Raw genomic sequence first — 18,028 nt, 5'->3', positions numbered from 1 at the left:
TTTTTGAGGTCCTCAAAAAAATTGTCTCAGATCGACCCGTAAAAAAATTTTTCTTATAGAATGTGGCCTGTAGAATCCATAATTTCAAACAGTTCCAAGATTGGGCTACTAGTTCAAAAAGGTTGCACACAAAGATGCAGCTGTGCCAAGTCCGACATGCCCTGCACCAAATTGTGCGACTGCGGAGGCGAGTGTTCTCAAGATAGGGTTCAATAATTTTAGTGCCATAGTTATCGTTAACTTTCCTTTCAGCATTGTAAAGTCTTTAAATACCTTAGAGCATAGTTAACTATAGGTATAATATTCAATAGAGCAGCCAAGAGGTCTCCGTCACGATTTTACTGCCCGCACTATTAAAAGCGCCTTAAAAATAGGTAAACCAAGTAAAATACCCTACATAAATTCTCCCTGGTATTTGACAATTCCCTTCAACCTTCCTAGATGTAAGAAAGTACAAAACAAACCCTGGATATACATTTTTGACCCATTTAATGGGTGGGTATTGAAATGCTACCTTGCACTTAAGAAACCCGCTATAGCAAGTGCATTTCGGGGTTGTGGCATAGCTGAAATTGAACCTTAGGGTGTCTAGAACATCCTCTGAAAGTTTCATAAAGTTATCACAAAATGCAAGGTTGAAACCTATAACCCCCGCACTATAAACAGGCAATTTTTTGCTCAAGTTAAGTTGGTCTAGCTTCTGTGATTCATTTTTCTGGGTGCATTTGCTTAATGCTGCTTTGTTATGAGTCAACAAGCCATCACTTTCTGTCCTCAATTACTACAACGAACATCTTATTTTTTATAGTATTAGCCCGTGTCTACTACCAAGATTTGTGACACAAGCCTATGGTTTCTGTCTATTACTTTCTACACATAGGCGACATGCACATGCTGTTCCACAATGTATAATACCCTTCGGTTGTATTAAGTACATTTTTATGCGCGAAAAGTGGACCTAACTATACCCTGGCTTACTATACTCGAAATTCATATATTCATAACTAAATAAATTAGCAAGTATACTAATTACCGGCAGTTTGTGCATGCAAGAGATGTAAGAAATTAAGTAGGGTGTTAAAAGTATATTTGACGGTACAAGACACATATTTATATAGAAATACACGATATAAATAGTCAGTTCATAAAATTGGACTGGTTAAAATAAACAAAAGTTCTAACATTGTATGTATCACAATAAAAAGTGCCATATGTATAATTGATATCTTACATAAGCAATTACGAAACTGAATTTAATAACCAATTACGTTTTAGGAAAAATTTTCGTAAGTACATATTACAAGCAACTGCCTAGTTTATGTTAAATTAACTTCAGTCAAACATTTAAGTGTTAATGGCACAACGCAATAATACTCTATCTAAAATCAATCGTCAGTAAATTCTAAAAAATATGGTGGACTAATACAAGACTTAATAATTACACAAATTCTTAATTACACTCTATTGTCTTTTATGTATACATGCGTTAAATCAGTATTGCTGGTGAGAAATTGAAAAGAAAATGGAAGCACAAGAAAAAATTGGAAGTGTAGCAGTTTCATAAGAATCCAATCAGTCTATATAATATATAAAAAAATATACACAAAACATTCCTATATAACACATAACAGACTCTTTGTAACTTTCAGCTCGTATTCGTGTTCGCCTATTTAAATTACAAATTTAGGTTCCGAGCGAACTACTCCAATTGTTTAAAGATTACTGCCTGTCGATTACACTAATTAAAATTTCAAAGTATATACAAGCGAATATATACCAAATTTTCTCTATAAAATTTACAGAGATTGAAGAAAGCAAAATATTGATCGCCATTGGAATGAATGGTCAGTATGACACTTTCAATTGCATTTCACAGGAGGTTAATCGAGTTTTCATCGTAGGCCTATAAATAATACACTCCATAAATGTAACTAATTTATTAAAATTGTAAGTATTAATTTGCCATGAGAATCTTGTTAGTTTACTTATTTTCTAAGTCAGCCTTACTGCTTAAATGGCAAAGAAACCTCTGTCACACTAATCATTCACCTCACATAAATGTTGATGTTGCAATATATTTACATAAATCAAGATCCAAGTAATAGGTACAAGTTTATTACAATTATAAACTTTCAGATCTGCATTGCACAAACAAAATATTCAAGCACAATTAAGAGAGCTAAACTTCGAAGAAGAAATGACGAATAACTACAGACTCTGCTGCCAAATCAATAGCAACACTAATAATAATAAATACAAATTAAATGTTGCTTATAAGAATATCAATGTATTTATTTATTTACAAAAATATTTTTGTGTGGAAGGCACGGCAGTATTTCGGCTCAACCAGCATGTTTAGACAGGTTCAACGGCATATCTTAAAAAACACAAGATTAATTATCATCGAAAAGGAGTCATTTAATAGTTTATACCTGTAATGGAGTCGTCCCTGTGATCTAAGTCTTTTGAAGCGTCTGCTGACCACGAGCACGACGGTGTTTCGTGTCTGATCGAGACGGCCATGGGTTGCGGCGGATATATAGGCGGTACCATGTAGTTACGGCCGTAGACCCCTGACGAGTAATACGGTGGCAAAGAGTACGGGTACATGTAAGGGGACATGTACGGATATGAAGAGTATGCTGCTAGCGTCCGCTTATCCACCTGCTAAAAAAAATTCAACTAATCAAACTAATTTCTAAATCGGAGTTTTCAAATTTTATGTGCCCATTATTAATTGGCACATGAAACTATAAAACTTTGCCCATTTAAATTATCTCGATATGTGACACACGGCTAGAGCAAATTTTTTTCAAAACTATAAAGGCCTTCCAATGAGATGTCACTAATTATTTTCTGAATTGTTTATAATAGGAAACATTTAATAACTGCCGAATTTCAATTCTCTTTTTGGCAATGCAGGGATGAGGTTAAGTGGAACAGCAGATTGCGGCATATACCTTTCTTTCTTGTTTTTTTAATAATAAAAGGCAACTTTATTATTATTATTACTATTTATATTTCCACAGTAAAGAGCTCACGTATAGCCAAAATTGTTACTCCCCTAGTATACTAAAATTCTAACGTGACTTTACAAAAAAAAACAACCATATTCTGTCTAGGAGGCCTTTACTCTTAATGTGACTGTTTTTCAATGAACAAGAGGTATACCAAATTTCAAAATTTTGACTTTAGATTTCTAAAAAAATTGCCCCTCCCTCCAATGCATTTTTTGGGGTATTCAAATTACCACTGAAATAAAAAATATTAGAGTTTTTCAGATACTCAATGGAGGACGTAAAGCAATATCTCCCTACCCACATTAGGCAGTAATAATTTTAATTATACAGGGTTGGTCATAAAGGCGTGGCACACTAATATTGCATTTTTTAAATGGACACCCTGTACATTATTCTATATTTCCATTATAATGTTTGTTATGATTGTTTGGAATCATTAATTATTGTTTTTCATTCAATCAATTTTAAAATAATAGTGTTTATTTTAATACTTGATAACCCTGCAACGATTAAATTTGATTACATTATGATGCTTCGAAACTTTTGCTGAAAATTAAGAGGAACTTTGAAATATCAAATAAATACAGGGTGTTAAAAAAATAGAATTTTGGTGTGCGACGCCTTTATGACCAACCCTGTATTTAATTAACATTACTACTGCCTAGTGGTCATTAATGAACCCCAAAATTTTTTTCGATATCTTGTATATTTTCCCTAATAATTGACCGTTTTCAGGCGTATAAGCGACCCTGTGATCTCCGTAACGAAGTTAGTTGCACTATTACAACTCGAGGACGCCTGATCTGATTCTCATGATCTTTGATTTCTTGGATTGGTCTCTGCTTCGAATAGCAGAATAAGTGTTAAATAAAATATTTCAAAATCTAAGGAAAAAATACACATTTCGAAGTACAGTTGAAAGAGAAGGGCGAATAGAGTTAACCTTAACCATAAGACGAGCGAGCCATAAGATGAGTAGGCGCAATAGCGGAGGTGTGCGAGGTGACAAGCCGAGCTTATGATCCATCCACAAGATTTAGATGTTTATGAAGGGTCCATCAGAGGTTCTTTAAAGAGCTCTCAGAATTTCTTTAAAGATGATATCTTTGATTAAAGATAACAGAGATATCTTTTAAAAGATTCTGAATCGAAGATTCTCTGCGGGTTCTTGAAAGATTCTTGAGGTATTTCCCAAACTTACATTGGGGGAAAATTGCTACAGTTTCTTGATATCCTAACGTCCATTGTTGACTTCTGGAAGATTTTAGTAAATGTAGGTGAATTTTCAGGGGTCATTAGAATCCCTCGTCCTCTATATAACCTACCCCTATTTTTTTTCTTCTTCCTCATGACCACATGTCACTTATCTGCAGATCCATAATTTTTCAAATATCTTTTAACACACGCTCTTCATCTTCCACATACAATCTCTATAGGCCGTGATAAGTCTTACTGTGCCCCCTTTCCCCGTACTATTCATTACATTATTTCATCAAAAAAAAAAAAAATTGGTAAGGCTTCTTACACCCCAACAGTATCATATTTTTTTTAATTTTTTGTAGGTGAAAGTTTGTAGCATTTTTTAGTTGAATGTCATTATTAGATTATATACTTATTATTCAGCAACCCTTAATTAATAGATAGGTAATAGATACCTGCTACGTAATTAGGGCTGTGCCCTGTGTAGTTTGTACCAATAAATAAATAAATAAATGCTTGAACCCGGGTTCGAACCTGCAACCCTCTCGATCGTTGCAGGGTTACTGATTAACAAACCTGTGCTCTTTCTCAAAACAATCACTCACCACTATTACTAAACATCTTATTCCAGTTGTTTATCCACAATTTCTAAAAATATCTCATTCTCTGAAAGTCCATACTTTTTGACCTATTTGCGAGTGAAAGTTCCACCAAAACCCATGTTTCCAGATGACTTTTCACGAATAACTGGAAAAGTACCTATTTTTTTAATTTATACTGAGTTCTGCATCATAGTGTCAGTCTTTCCTAGCTCATACCTCGTAAAAAATATTTAAAAAACCTTTTGTGGGATTGTCAACTTGCGTCCAGTTTTTATGGTGTAAATAAATAACTAATTTTTTTTACATAGAGCACCCTGTATATTTTTAGTTGTTTTGATGTCATGTGTTAACATCTACATTGCTATCTTATAATTTTTTTAAAATTTGAGAGTTAAGAAATAAATAAAGGGCAACACTTTGTTAATGACAAAGTTGGATTTAGTGATACAGGGTGGTCAGAATGAAATGGAAAATTTTCAGAATTTCAAAGTACCATAGTTAACTATTTTTTTTCACCTTGCTCAAAAGACACCTTATCATTGTTGAACAAAAATGTTGCAGTGTTCTGCCACAGCGGTTCAAATTATAAATATTTCACAGTGTCGCGTCGCTCCATTGCAGTGCAGTTTTACCTTCAACTTAAAAATCGAGGTGCAGCGACGCCATGTGAGAATTGGGTGAATTTAAAAAAAGATGAACTTGCAGTAAATAATTCATTTGTGACACTTGTTTACTTTCGGACAGTCTTCTGTTTCTTATTATCACAGCCGACTTTGGTGTATAAAGCTATAAACATGTAATTAATAGGTTCATTATGAACACCCTGTATCACTAAGTCCAACTTTCTCATTATCAAAGTGTTGCCCTTTACCTTGACATGGCTCAAATTTATTTCGTCGAAAATCATGGTCGCTACGATTCATAAAAGAGAGGCTTGTTTATAATTAAATTAATTAAAATTAATAAAATGGCAACATTGAGAAAAAATCAACAAGTGAATAAGTTTCAATGTAGAGGTTAAAAATGACATCACGACAACTAAAAATATACAGGGTGTTCTATTTAAAAAATCAAGTTATTTATTCATACCGAAAAAATTGGATACATCCTCGGATACATCGCAACAATGCGCTTTTCGAGCAGAACGCATAGAACCTTTTTTTATGTGCTTACAAATATGTAGCATGAAAAGTAATCGAGTTATGACAAAAGTAATGTTGGTTCCTATTTTTTTTTCAGAAAAAAAATCATAATCACCCTCTAATTACCGCCCCAATTCAAAATAATCGATGCAACTTTTGTTTTTCAAAGGCAATGTCTATGCTTTTTTTAAGATCTTTGAAAAGAGCAGAGTTGTGTTACACAGGGAGATTGTATCGGGCAAAGGTAAATCTTCAAAACGGAACATTGAACAAGTTAATGTAGCTCTTTTCTGTGTAAACACAAGAGATACCGCGCATCCTTACAGCACACGGCATGCTAGATTTCATAAGTTTTTAAAAGATTGAATTACGAATTTCTCCATTTTTTGTTTATCAACCATTGATGTTGTCATACAGCAAATTTTAAAGATCTTAAAAAAACATAGGCGTTGCATCGATTTTATTAAAACCATTTTTGAAATAAGTGAAAATAAATGAACGCCAGCGCATTTTCGAAAATTTTATAACATGTATATGTTTATTGTGCAACATAGGGGCTGGGCTTAGCTCCTATTGTCGCCACAGTGTCGTATAAAGTTAAGAAAAGAAAAATTATTCTAGTATGGTTTTTGCTTCAGATTGTTTATTCAAAGTTTTTAACAATTTCTTGGAAATTCATTCAAAAACTTTAAAGTGATCAGTACGAATCTCAAGAGGATCGATCAAAAGTAGCAGGAAGAGTTTCTGCAAAATTCCTTAGGGATCTCTGAAACGCCTCCAAAGAATATGCGAAACTCAATAAAAATTGCACGAAGATGAATATCTAAGGATTCCTTGTTAACCTGCAAAAAACTCAGACAAATCTCAGAAGAAATCAATGTTTTTTTATTTTTTAAAAATATATATTGATTTTTCAAGTTTGGCTTAATCAATTTTAGCAAACTTACCAACAGCCTATTTGCTTTTATACCTGGTAATTTTATGGTCGTCACTAGAGGGTGTTAACTGAAATTTAACTAGATATACAATGATTTTTCTTGACAAAATTAAATGAGATGATATTATTTTTTTACACGATAAAATAGAGAATTAAATACCTGATACCTATTTCAGTAAAAATAGATTAAGATACATGAATTGTTTGGTTTTACCGGCAATTTTTTTTATAATATTGGACAATTTTAATGCTTAATATTAATAATATTTTTAAAAAGTACATAAACTATTTATTTAAATTACAACATTTTTTAATGCCTGTTAAACCTAATTAGTTCAACGTATGTTTAAAATTTTTGTCCTGTAAACAGATGTCTTGTCTGTTGGGAAATAAATAAATAATAAATAACAGCTCTTCAAAATATTTCGAGGGCCGAAATTCAACCTGCCGTTTTATCCACTGGGAAGAGACTTGCAAAGTGCATTGAAAATGATGGCAAACATTTTGAAAATCTAGATCGTCATTAATCTTTAGGTAATTCAATTGTTCTTTTTCAAGGGTCACTTGTTCATGTGTGAAAAATAGTTGTAGTTGACCTCGCATTAAAAAACCAAAGAGCCAACACCCTCGCGTCACCCAGGTATACAAGCAATTAGGCTGTTGGTAAGCCAAACTTGAGAAATCAATATTTATTTAATAAAACATATGATTTCCCCCCACCACTTTATTTCACAAGATAGGAAAAAACAAAAAAGAATGGATATTATATCAACTCGGCTATCTTTGATAACCACGTTAAATAGTTAAAATCCTGAGAAAATTAAAATTTTATATTTGATCATGACTGTTGTGCCCCCTAGCGGTCATTTTACACACTCGAAAATAATTTCCAGCAATTTCTCTGTCTACTAGTTTCTGAGATATGGCCGACTGCCATTCTTGGTCACCTGGTATATTAGGCACAATGGATGCGAGACTGTCAAACTTTTTTTTTGCGCCATTACATCTGTTTACACAATAATAAGATTAAATACTCAAAATACAATTTAGTATTTTTTACGTATCCATTATGGTATTTAAATTTAAATGATTTCTGATTTTTTTCAAAATTGTCATGGCACGCTGATAAATTTTTCAGTTGATTAATATGGTGCTTCTGCTTAGAGTATTTTAGGACAGAATTGTAATTACCAACAACAGAAAAAAACAAATGTTTGAGCCTCAAGTGGAACTGTAGTTTGTAGATTTAATTCTTGCAGTGGAATTAGAATGGGATCATTTTTTCCTGGCCCCTAGGCTAATATAGAAAATATACAACTTTTTTCTTAGCAGATCTATTGACCTGAATTTTTTTGGTGCTGGGTATCTCGCATTTGCATAAAGTTTAATTGGTCAGCTATGAGTACCGTTTCATCTGTAGTTTACTTTTTAATAGCATAAAACCCAAATTCCAACTCAGATTCGAGTTTTTGTCAACACTTACATTCCTACCTTCTTGACCTGTGGCGCAAAGTATTTTAAAATGACCTTATAATGAGTGCCACAAGAACCTCTCTGGGAAGACCTACCGACAATTCTATCGAACGTAGTCTGTCTACACTTTCTGAATACCAAGGATCTTCATGGGGCGAACAGTATTGCGGTACAGGAGAAAAGTTGCTCGGCGAATCGTTGGGAGAACAGCGTGAACGATCCTCCGCCAGCAGAGACGTGATACTATAACTGCAATTGCGCGGCGCGCGCATGTCCTCTGTCATCCCGGACGTGAGACCGTTCAATCGGATCGGACTCTCCACTTTAATAGTAACGGGCGGCGCACTTCCTGACACTACACTTTTATTCCGACTTCTCTTCTGACAGGCATCGTCCACTTGCAGTTTGTCCTTCTCCATCTCGCGCAGAAACCGTTTACGCGGCGACACGACTATTTCGGAACGCGGAGGTGTACTAGACGCACATTTATCTATGAGCATCTGAACTACGGCCATTAGAGAGGAGCGTTCCCTTAGTTTATTTGTCACTTTATTGCACACACTGATCTGTTCGGTCGGTTCACTTTTAATCTCCGTTTTAATAGTACGTAAAATGCTATCTACATGATTTATTATTGCGTATGGACGTCTGCGATTTTTACACGTTCTCCAATTGGAGAACTTTTTAAGATGATAATAAAAAAATGTCATTTCCTTCGATTGATTTCGACGCGGCGTCGCCTGCTTCCACGAGTGATCCCTCTGCCACGGGGACGACTGTATGGAACTGTTATCGTCTGAAACTGTAATGAAGCATTAGTGCGGTTGCGCAAGTGAAGAATAGAATAGTGAAACAACCCTATGGAAAAAAAAGGACATAATAATAATAATAAATAATAATTTAAACAAAAACCAAATAAAATCGCTTCATCCACGCCAACCCCGCAATTTATCACCAGATTTTAGTAAAAACCCTTGAAAACATCCAAAATACGTAATCCACCCCAATCCCTAATTTCGTTTCACAATACCTGTGAACCAAGAAAACTGGTATTGCTATACCTTGATTCAGGGATGGAATAAGTCGTGAATTTTATACAAAAAGTCAAGAAAGTCTAACTTTTTGAATTAATTCGGACTTTTTTGGATTACATAATTTGCTATTTTTCTTTTTATTGGAGCTAACAGCATTTCCTCTTCATCTATGGAGGATCCTGATTCACTAACATCTTGTATTTGCCTCTTCAAGAACATTATTACAACTGCTTTTGTGTTTTTGCATGAAGCTAACTATAGCTTACCTTGGCTTACAATGTTTTACTCTCGGTTTTACCGCTTTACATACTGCCTTTCTATTGGTTGAATCTTGTTTAATGCACTCCTTAAAATATTTCCAAATCGGATCTCTTTTTTGTCCAGGCTATATAGTGCGTCGAGACTTTTATTTTGCCCCATACAAAAAATTTGTCAAATATAATTTTACGATAATTTTTTTTATGTGACATTTTCTGGTATCATTTCCGGTTTAACCGGAATATTCCCATAGATAAATTTCGAAAAAATCGCCAAAAATCCCCGACCCCAACGCACGCGCATGGGGCAGCTTATTGTGTTTTAGACGCTGTACGATTGTCAGATGTTTATTGCTACTTGCTTTCGGTGGCCATAATGCCATCTGATATTTGAATGCCGAATAGATAATGTAATTTGTTCCCATTGGAAGAAGCATGAATTAATTCCGACTTTTTTAAAAACGCCATTTGAATTATTTCGCGAATTAAATCACCGATTTACATATGAATTAATATATTGTAAATGTACAGGTTGGCCCAGAATCCATGTCGCCTATCTATATCTTAAAAATGAGCCTCGGAATATTTTGTAAATTTGATAGTATATTAATGTCAATAAGAGAAATTCATCTAAAATATTTTCAAGTTATAAGGGAAGATAATGCCAACTTGCTTACTTTAAATGGAATATCCTATATATTATTACATGAAACCCCCTATTTTTATAACTGGGAAGCAAAAAAAACCAGTTTCTTTGTATAATGTATTCCACAAATTTTACACCACGAATAATAAACCAATTTAAATGATGTGTACCGGGTGTCCTATTGATAAAGGTCACAGGCCATCTTTATGAAACCCTTAGTTGTACAGCTTGAGGAAAAAGATTTTGTTAACAAAAGGGGCCAAGAGAAACTGGAAATTATTTTCAGGTTTCTAAATTTCCCGCTAGAGGGCGTACGATTCATGAAAATCAAGGCCGCGGGAAGGAACATCTCTTTGGTCTTATTGGACCTCTCTTCGTGTAATCAGATTTTACATTAATAGTCTTTTTAGTAAATGTTATGAGTTGTAAAGAACGATATTATATGATACCAAATAAAATGAAAACTTCAGTGAAAATCGCATTTTGATATCTGTGTCCTAGTCTGTATCCTAAGCAGAGATAAGGTGAAAATACACACACACACACACAAATTTAAATTGCAATATTCATCCAAGTTGACTTTGAAACAAACGAAATACGATTTCTCACAAAAAACTACTCGGCAGTGTAGAGGGCATGGTCTGACAGCTTTGTAGGTTTTCTTAAAAATGTCAAACGGAATGATATAATTATTATATTATATCTGTTTCCTAAGCAGAGATGGCGCACATTCACAAATTTAAATTACAACAATACTTATATGCGTCCAAGTTGGCTTTAAAACAAAAACACATGTTAAAACTGTCTACCATCATTTTCAATACAAAGATCAAGTCTCTGCCGAGTAGTTTTTTGTGAGAAATCGTGTTTCGTTTGTTTCAAAGTCAACTTGGATGAATATTGCAATTTAAATTTGTGTGTGTGTATTTTCACCTTATCTCTGCTTAGGATACAGACGAGGACACAGATATCAAAATGCGATTTTCACGAAGTTTTCATTTTATTTGATATCATATAATATCGTTTTTTGGTCTTTTTATTTTTGATACGAATCCTTTCTGAGGAAACCAATTCTTTATACAGGGTGTTCCTAAATATGACGTAAATACGGAAGGGGCTGATTCTTTGATTGTTGAAAGTTCATATAAATCTACTACGTCCGCAAACGTTTCGTTAGGGTGTTAAAGTCTCATTTAAGTTTTTTCTTTATATCTCCGGCAGTTTTTAAGATATTTCGCTCAAATTTGAAATAATATTTACTCTGAAAGGCTTACATCATTGGTCATGTCAGTGGGAGCAACATGTTTAATTTTCTACTCTTGAACCTTTTTTCCGTGCGCCACTGGTAGATTGTAAAATAAGAATTTGGTTTTCTGATTTGTTTGAAAACTTTTTCGACACTTGTGTTTTTTTCGTATTTGTGATAGTTATGGAAAAAAAATAAAAATCAGTTTTTGGTGGTTAGCTAAATGAAAGTAAAATTTTTAAAATGGTCCAATATGCCATGGCTTTATTTGAATACTCTCGTTTTCATTATTTTTAACAGTACACATTTAAAATTGCATCTTGTGTTTGTGTATGTTTATAAATTCACAGTTTAAATTGTAAAGTGTACGGTGAAACTATAACACCCTGTAAATTGGTAACAAATCGTTTGAGGACTTGTGTTTAAACGAACCTTTAGTCAAAGAATTAGCCCCTTTCGTATTTGGAGACACCCTGTATAATAACAGCTCTCATATAGAAAAAATTGGCACTTATGATTTGAGTTAAAAACATTTTAACTCGCATTTTAAGTATGTCAATAAATGAAATGTATACAGAATTTCATGTAGAATCTATGATATATAGGGTGTTTTATTGAAAATAAGCCAGTTGGGACCAATTTGAAAATATTTCAGATAAATTCCCTTATTGCCATTAGTATGCTGTGAAATTATCTAAATATTCCAAAGTCTTCTTTTCGTTAATGCAGATAGCCGGAATTCGTCATGAGACACCCTGTATAGTGAGTTGGGTTGGTAGAGCAGCCTTCGCTCCACCCGCTCCATCCATTTAATACACATTTTTAGATATCAAATATCAGTTTTTCATAAAATTTCCCAGAAGGAATTATGCGTATTTTATGTTTTTATGTTCGTAGAACATATGGCCCTCTATGTTCCAATGTTTCCTTTAAAATCTGGTGCGAGCGGACACTGATAATTATGTTACGATTTGTGTACTAATAAAATGATCAAAAATACTCAAATACCTACCAAATTTAATAGAGAATGAAACTTTTTTTTCACTCCCCTTTAGGTTTAGGGTTGCACCATCTTTGGGTAGGTGGCGTGTTATGGTTGCTCAGAAAAAAAATTAAATATGAAATGTAAATTTTGAATTTATTTAGAAAAAATGTTTGTTTTGGCTGAAAAATGAGACTTTTAAAAGGAATAGTAGTGACTTTGAGAAATTGTGCTTTATTTGTGAAATGTGAATCATATGGGTTACATTAATAAAAAATGGGCGACTCGTGAAATTAAAGGAACATCACCTGTAAGTTGATATACCAGGTGGTGCCTAACGCGACGCAGCATAGGGATTTCAATGGTAATTTGTTTATAGTCAATTACTAGCTCCCCTAATTATTTTAGAGCAAAAGTCTAAATACGTTTTTTTTAGAAAAAAAGTACTCTGTTCATACTTTTAGTTATAATTTTCCATTTTTCAAAACCGTAGAAATCGAGAAAATAAAAAATTACATTTTATAAAAATCAGTGATGATTCCTAGCTCTCGTCCTAGCTTGAGCTAAGTGGCTATTGCCATCACTGTTCTTGGACATGTCAAAATTCCACCAAATGTCAACATTTTAGATCATTTTAAGCAACTTTTAAACAACAATCTGTATGTACAGGGTGGTTCAAATCCATGACCGAGTAATGAGGTCTCCACAACGGTGCAGATTAAATGGGGGCAAAGTTGCCCATTTTTGTGACTAAAAACTCTTCAGATTTTTAAAAAATCCTTGAAAATACTGGTATATCACAAAAAAACTGAAAATGTCAAATTTTGTTTTCGTTTTCCCTAACTAAAACGGTAGGAGACCGACGGTTCCTGTTAGCATCTTCGATTTGCACATTTTTTCACAGAATCTGGAAATTCCATAGCACGCTAGATAGAAGACATCCACATCCAAGAATAACTAGATCTTGCTGAATCAACATGGCGATGCATTCAAATGAATTTCTTTTGTTTTATCCAAATTCCGTAAAAATCCAATGTGGCGCCCATAAGAACTAAGAAAGTAGCATGTTATGAAAATTCTGGTAACAGATTCAAATTCTCCTAAAAAAGTGCCCGTATAAGGTGCTAACAAGAACCGCCCATTCCCCATGTTTAAGCTAGGGAAAATAAAAACAGAATTTGACATTTTCAGTTTTTCAGTGATTTTTCAAAATCGTTTTTTCACAAAAATAGACAAGTTTGCCCCCAGTGAACTAATAAATCACCTAGCAGTATCAAGTATACTTTAGAACCTATACTCATGCCTACCAAATATACAAATTTCATAAAAATTGGTCGAGCCGTTCCGAAGGAATGATACATTTTAAGTCAGATTTGTCATTGGTCAAATTTACTACGTAATTATAAGCGCATTACCCCTTATTCAAAATAAATCATCCCCGCGAAACATTAACTGTAAATAAAGTTTAAATTTGATTCTTTTACTATGATAATACTGCTATTAATTCTTCGATCTTAATTACATTTTCTATAACGTTTAATTGCATTACAGCTTTTGCTACAAAATAAAACGTAGGTAAACACAAGGGAAGTGTATGTTAATTAGGTCAGTGGCAAAATGTTTCGCTATTCTATTCTTTACACTACGTTGAAACTATACCACTAAGCGAAGCGTTGCTTTCCTGCCGGTAAGTGGGAATCGAGGGAGCGTTCCCTTGCGGTGGCCAGTAAGTTTTGCGAGGTACGGAAACCCACGACACCCTCTCCCCATCCTGCGCCCTTTCCAGCTCCAAAATAAACTTCCCATCTAAAAAACAGAATGACACACCCTCTAAAAGGAGTCCACTGCTGGCCGGGTTAATTACCTTTAAAAAATTTCAATCGACCCCCTTGATTGTACGCGTTTTTGGAGGTCTCATCCTTAGGTACGACTGCGCCCCCGTCAGTGTTACCATTTATTCTGTGCCCTTCTTCCGTCATTTTTGAACATTTTGTCCAATTGGGGATGGCGGAGGCTTCGACGATACGCATTTCATAGCATTTGGTTGAGGGCGAGCGCCCGCGTGGTCTCATTTATGTGATTTTTCATTATCAAAAAATCGCCCAACTCTCCGTTTCATTCTACTCCACCTGCTGACACAACACTAGCCGCCATAAAGTACTCATACTCAAACACCCCGTACTTTCCACCAATTTATTTTAACAGAGCGAATCGGTTTTATTATATTTATTTAACATTTTTCCAAACCACCACATATTTCCCCTATTTCAATGAAATAAAAAAAATGTAACAGTCACTAGACGTACCGTTTGTCAAAAACGTAATGACGTGATTTTACGATGGCTCAATCGGTTGTATGTGTGCATTTAAAGTTCATTCACCATAACCATTTCTGTTTAATAAATTTCTACAATTATTTACAGCTGAAACAACACCAACTGCTATAATTAGATATACAATAACTAATTAACTTTTCCAAAACTTTCACATTATTAGTATAAAAGCTTGCTGTATTTATAAATAATGAAAGTTGCAGCTGGTTTAAAATTTACCGCCTTTTTTCTTTATAATCCAGAATTCATTCATGCTTTTCAAGTGTGTACAGAGTAATTCAATATTCAAAGACGAAAGTTGGGTCACACTTAGGCAACACACAATACTTTAAACTCATTTCAGGTTAATCTTTGAATAAGAAAAGCTTTACATGGATCACGTTTGAAGTATATAGTGTGTAGCCTATGTACACATTTTTACTTGATTTGAGTGGTCTACATTTCAAATCTATAGACTATAGATCATTATTGAAAACTGATACATAGACATAATTTTTTATTAGACTGTTTTACTTTGATATCTTTGAATATAGATTAATCAAAAATAATAGAGTATGTGCACAATAATTAAATCCTTTTCTTATCAAATAATATAATCGATTAGTCGATTTTTTTGCTCAACGCTGGTAGGCACCAAAGTAAAACTAATGCCGAATCAAAAAATTTCAAACCGATTTTTTTATTTAAATAATATTTTGTATGCAGGCACTTTGAGTGAAAGGAAAGCTAATACCGAATCAAAAATGTTGTTTTAAAAGCTATGCTGATCTCGTGAGACAATCACCCCTTATGGTGTTTTGTAAAAATGGTGAATGCGTGAAGATCTCGAGGATCGTTTGGTATTCAGTTGTATCGGTTTTTGAAATATGAAATAATCTACGGTTCTGTGGCATGTGTGGTGTTCATTCAATTATTTTAAGATCTTTTAATATGTATTTCATGACCGCCTTATCACAGTCTGTGGTCTTATGTTGTATTTTTATTGCCTTTAATTCTTTGGAGCTTGGGCGTCTTGTAGTGTATGCAATCAACCATACACATAAGTATTTGAATCTACACCTGTAAGCTTTTATAATAAGCAATGGCGTGGAAACTCGATTGCGGTACTTGAGGGTCTCTGGTTCGAGTCCGGGTTCGGGTATGGATATTTGTAAATGTATAGGGGGCTGGGTTGGTAGAGCAGCCTTGGTTGAAACCCCACCCACTTAAAAATAAAGACCAAAAATAAATAAATAGTTACCTATAAAAAAATACTAACTTACTAAACATATTTTTATTAACATTTCCAATGCACATAATTTTGTTCAATATACACAAGGATGTATTCCTTGCATAGTAAGGATGTCCATTTAAAACAAAATCGATATTTGAGATCGATATGACTTGCAAATTAATCAAAATCGATTTGAACACTTTTTTGCAGTAAGGTAAAACCAGGTGCCAACTTTTCTACAGAACAGCTTCCTAGCATAAAACCAAAAAACGCGCACCAGGCGCGTTTTTTTTACATTTGCTTGTGTTTACTACTAATGCTTATTACTATTATTTCATTTATTATCTAAATTCATGCAACGTTGCTCCTGGTTAGTATCTGGATGGATAACCACTCGAAAACTCCGCTCTTTTAATAAAAAATGCGGGTTTACTATTTGAAAAAAAAGTTTTACAACGTCACGGCGCTAAAAACTATTTTTAAAAACATGTTTGGCAGTGCCTTACATCCTTTATGCCTAATGTACTTTTTAAAAAATTGAACGAAATCAAAATCAAGTTTTCTCTCGTAATTGCTCCATGGGCTGAAAAGTACTCGTACATACAATTCAGTATTTTTACTTTGACATTTTTTTCGTAATAAAACCTCTGCCACAATTTAAGATTGTACCTACATAGAAAATTAAGATATTGCAAATAATTTAATAAAAATTATTTTAAAAAAAGGTTTTTTGCAAAAATCCTGCCTGTTATTCTTCGTTTCAATATGCCTAATGATTCAAAAAATTCCCAACGTAGGTACGTACCTACATACGTACAGACGGAAAAAAATGTATTCTTTGGAAGTTGCTCAAAACTATGTGTCTAAAACTTCGACATTTGATGAAATTTTTCAATTTTCAAAGAAGGACTTTGGAATAAGTACATCACTTTGGAGTACATTTAGGAAGATGGTTTTGTGGAGAAGTTTTGACAAAAGAAGGCATACTTCACGGAAATCTTTCGTGTAGGTACCAAGTGCCTATGGGAAATTTAGGTTAATATGAGAGATCTTTGGAGAAAACCTAATCTGATCTGAATTGTGAATAAATGGGCCAATTTGATGTAGCTAATGCTCCAAATTTTGGGAAAAATGTGAAATTTTGGGGAAAACAAAAGGAAAGATCGGGAAATGTAAACCATTTTTGGAAACTCTACCCGAGACAATTATGACGAAGGAGGAAATATAAAAATTGTTTTTAAGGAGATGGTAGTTTCGCATAAAAAATGAGAAAATGTATTGTAATGCTAGAAGTTTTGGGGTCAAATTTTAAGGACCCCAATCCCTGTGGAAATTTGGACGAAATATGATCAAAATCGCAAGAAATAAGGTAGGACCTTTTGGGGATGAAAATGAAAATTTTAAAAAAATGAAGTTTGGGTAAAATTAGAAGAAATTCGTGGCATTTATTTTGTACAAATTGAACAAATTTTATGTCATTGAAATAATGTAATTAGACGAAGCTAGGGAGACGAGGAATTACTACGGGACGAAGTAGGAATTTTGTGGAAGTTTGTAAGGAATACGACGAAATTTAGGAAAGAATGGTTCGAAATTTTTAGAAAATAAAAAATTTGCAATGAAATAGAGCTAGGTATAAGGTAGGTACTTATTTTGTATAGAAATTTGGAGAAATTTGAGTCAATACAAAAAAGGGGGAATGACTAATAAGAGGGAGCTTTTGGGAATGACAGAATTCTCAACAACATAAAAAAACTTGTAATGTAACACTGGTGCCCGGGGCGGCCAACCAAAACTGCGCCCTCATACCCCCCCCCCCCTTTCACCCATTCCCCACCAAATTAATACATTGGGAAATACAATGGAAACATATATGTACAGGGTGTTCGTGTTCCAAATTGCTTGTTTTCGATGATTTCGGCGATATTTTGAGAACTAAAAGA

At 33.9% G+C, this 18,028-nt stretch overlaps 1 protein-coding gene across 1 annotated transcript; it reads right to left on the bottom strand.

Moving 5' to 3' along the window:
• Window positions 1-1,922: 1,922 nt before the first annotated feature.
• On the bottom strand, window positions 1,923-14,878 carry LOC116173674. Its single transcript, XM_031491314.1, has 5 exons — window positions 14,404-14,878; window positions 14,199-14,345; window positions 8,470-9,176; window positions 2,433-2,667; window positions 1,923-2,377 (listed from the first exon to the last, which is right to left on the bottom strand). The coding sequence occupies exons 1-5, from the start codon at window positions 14,609-14,611 to the stop codon at window positions 2,343-2,345; spliced, it is 1,332 nt and encodes a 443-aa protein (XP_031347174.1). The 5' UTR covers window positions 14,612-14,878; the 3' UTR covers window positions 1,923-2,342.
• Between the last annotated feature and the right edge of the window lie 3,150 nt (window positions 14,879-18,028).

The sequence above is a fragment of the Photinus pyralis genome, unplaced genomic scaffold, assembly GCF_008802855.1.
Source record: "Photinus pyralis isolate 1611_PpyrPB1 unplaced genomic scaffold, Ppyr1.3 Ppyr1.4_LG1, whole genome shotgun sequence".
Taxonomy (NCBI): Eukaryota; Metazoa; Arthropoda; class Insecta; order Coleoptera; family Lampyridae; genus Photinus; species Photinus pyralis.
This window is presented reverse-complemented; position numbering and strand designations above follow the sequence as displayed.

Bases quoted from the DNA above. Each gene is read 5' to 3' on its own strand.
- LOC116173674 (XM_031491314.1), bottom strand. From the start codon at position 14,611: ATGAGACCACGCGGGCGCTCGCCCTCAACCAAATGCTATGAAATGCGT. The intron at 14,346-14,403 runs GTAATTAACCCG...TCTGTTTTTTAG, and splicing joins TCGATTGAAATTTTTTAAAG to ATGGGAAGTTTATTTTGGAG. The intron at 2,378-2,432 runs GTATAAACTATT...GTGTTTTTTAAG, and splicing joins CAGGGACGACTCCATTACAG to ATATGCCGTTGAACCTGTCT.